The sequence below is a fragment of the Colletes gigas genome, unplaced genomic scaffold (assembly GCF_013123115.1).
Source record: "Colletes gigas isolate AHSC1104 unplaced genomic scaffold, ASM1312311v1 Colletes_gigas_Sc00030, whole genome shotgun sequence".
Taxonomy (NCBI): Eukaryota; Metazoa; Arthropoda; class Insecta; order Hymenoptera; family Colletidae; genus Colletes; species Colletes gigas.
This window is the reverse complement of record NW_025106659.1, coordinates 156,369-158,521: the sequence shown is the minus strand read 5'-3', so window position 1 is coordinate 158,521 and position 2,153 is coordinate 156,369. Positions and strand designations below refer to the sequence as shown.

The window sequence follows — 2,153 nt, the reverse complement described above, 5'->3', positions numbered from 1 at the left end:
ATTATTTTTTTAATCTGAGCTTGAAATACATCCCATGGGTACCTATAGTGACGTACTAGACTATTTATGTGTAAATCGTCCAAAAAATTTGTCAAAAATGAAAATCGAATTTTTCAGAAAAATCGACAGGGGGGTTTGAATCGAAAAACCTCCGAATTTTCAGGTCGATATGGCAGTCAGATTGGCAGAATTTAAATCGCGATCGTAATGTTCAACGGTTCGCAAAAACTAAAGATGTTGCGTGGATGTGTAAATTTAGCTAGATTAAATTATATTTATTTCTTTGTAAATACATTATTGTGAATAGAATGCTTAAATAATATCAGTAGACTAACAACGCATTGAAACGGTTTATGCGAGTGTAAACTAAACTGGATGCTTTCCCTTTTTTTCAGGCATCGGATCAGGTTGAAGACTGAGTATGCGCAAGTAACTTAATTCGCGTTGTCTTTCATGTTCTTCGATGGTTATCTTGTTGAGCAGAATCGGTCCTGTGTAAGCTATGAGGAAGGCGCCGAGCGGTGCCAGGATCAACACTGTAACCACGGATAGTCTAATAATGTCGAGAGCCATTTCGATTTTCTCAAGATCCGGTCCATTGCGTACACGTTCGAATGCCAACGGTCCCAAGCCTGCCTTAAAGTTCGAATCGATGAATCCTTTCCATATTATTCCATTTATTTTTATTTTTATTTAACATGTTCGATTTTATTGCAGAAAGAGAAGCAGTACTGCATCGAGAGTCAAGTATTTACGTATACCTGTAAAGTGCCTTTTGGTAACCAAGCTCCAACAACGAACAATCGTTCCTTCCACGTGAACGAGGTTTTGAGAGTCGTTAAATAGGTAGCGATACTTCGTGCCTGTTTTGAATGACAGAGAAGAGATTTATTGTAAACGAAGGAACCGAATCAGATCGAATCCCTATACGGAAACAACTTACGGTCAATCCTATGAAGATACATAACAGATGAAGAAAGAGTCTGGATACACACCAATTCGTGAAGTCGATATCGGCGCCGATAACACCGGCCAAAATCGGTTGTACCACGTGCCACAGAATATATGACACATGTCGCAAAGGTGCTGACTATCGAAAGAGTTATGTGCAGATATAAAGATAGAGATTTCCTAGCCTGTCTCTCGTTTATAGGATAAGACAGAGTAATATGTCTCGTTACAAGTATAGAATTATCGACAATTTGTATGAATAATGTTCAATAAGCACAGAGAGGCACAGGAAAAGTGTCTGAATAAAACATTTACATAACAGAAGATGGTGGTAATATTTATAAGTTTGTTGACGTTTACTTTATTGATTTATTTGATACTTAATAATACCATAAAGTACAACCTAGAAAATGCAACAGTTGTCTTTCATTTATTTGTGTTGGTTTAGTAGTAAATTAATAAGGCATATTTGCATTATGTCATCATAGTCCAGTTCAAGACAAATCCGCTATTTTACAGAATTGTTAGGCGTGGCGTATTACACTGGTTTATCTTACAAAGTCGAACATAACGTGGAAATACTAACGTCGAAAGATGCTGACAGGATTCTCCAACCGGTGATGGCGACGAACGACATGATAACGCAGGCAAGGAATCCGCCACCGGATATGGCAATGGTCGCCGTGAACGCGGTGCACATCAGGGATCCAAGCACCAACCCGATCATGCGGAAACAGGTCGCGTATTTCTAGTTCATGGCGGAATAAACGAAGAAAATTACAGATTCGGTTTTACAGTTTTCAAAAAAAACAAAAAAAATTGAAACAAGGACGGGTACTTACGTGACTGCGATGAGGGAAGAAAGTGAACCAAATTCCCAAGATGGATCCCATTAGAATGCCCAGTATAAAGTCTCGAAGACCGGCGGGTATGTAAAACCACCACTCGGTTCTGTTTTTTTCTGAAAAGCTCGAATTTTACTTTCTTATTAATTATTCGTAATTATCAGAGATGGGCAAGCTTCTTATTTGGAGAAAAATTTTCTTTCGTTCTCTTAATGGTTGATTTATATTATGCTACATACTTTATAAATCGTTATAAAGATTATATACAGATATTATAAATCGATCTTAATAGGGCCGCTAAGAAATCGAAGAACTACTCGTACGTGTTGTCATCTGTTGTTCGAATGAAACGTGCCA

At 37.9% G+C, this 2,153-nt stretch overlaps 1 protein-coding gene across 1 annotated transcript; it reads right to left on the bottom strand.

Annotated features, from left to right (window-relative positions):
* Nucleotides 1-366: 366 nt before the first annotated feature.
* On the bottom strand, nt 367-1,678 carry LOC122401952 (sodium/hydrogen exchanger 9B2-like). The gene is made up of 4 exons (XM_043404419.1): nt 1,538-1,678; nt 944-1,090; nt 762-863; nt 367-636 (listed from the first exon to the last, which is right to left on the bottom strand). The coding sequence occupies exons 1-4, from the start codon at nt 1,676-1,678 to the stop codon at nt 367-369; spliced, it is 660 nt and encodes a 219-aa protein (XP_043260354.1).
* Between the last annotated feature and the right edge of the window lie 475 nt (nt 1,679-2,153).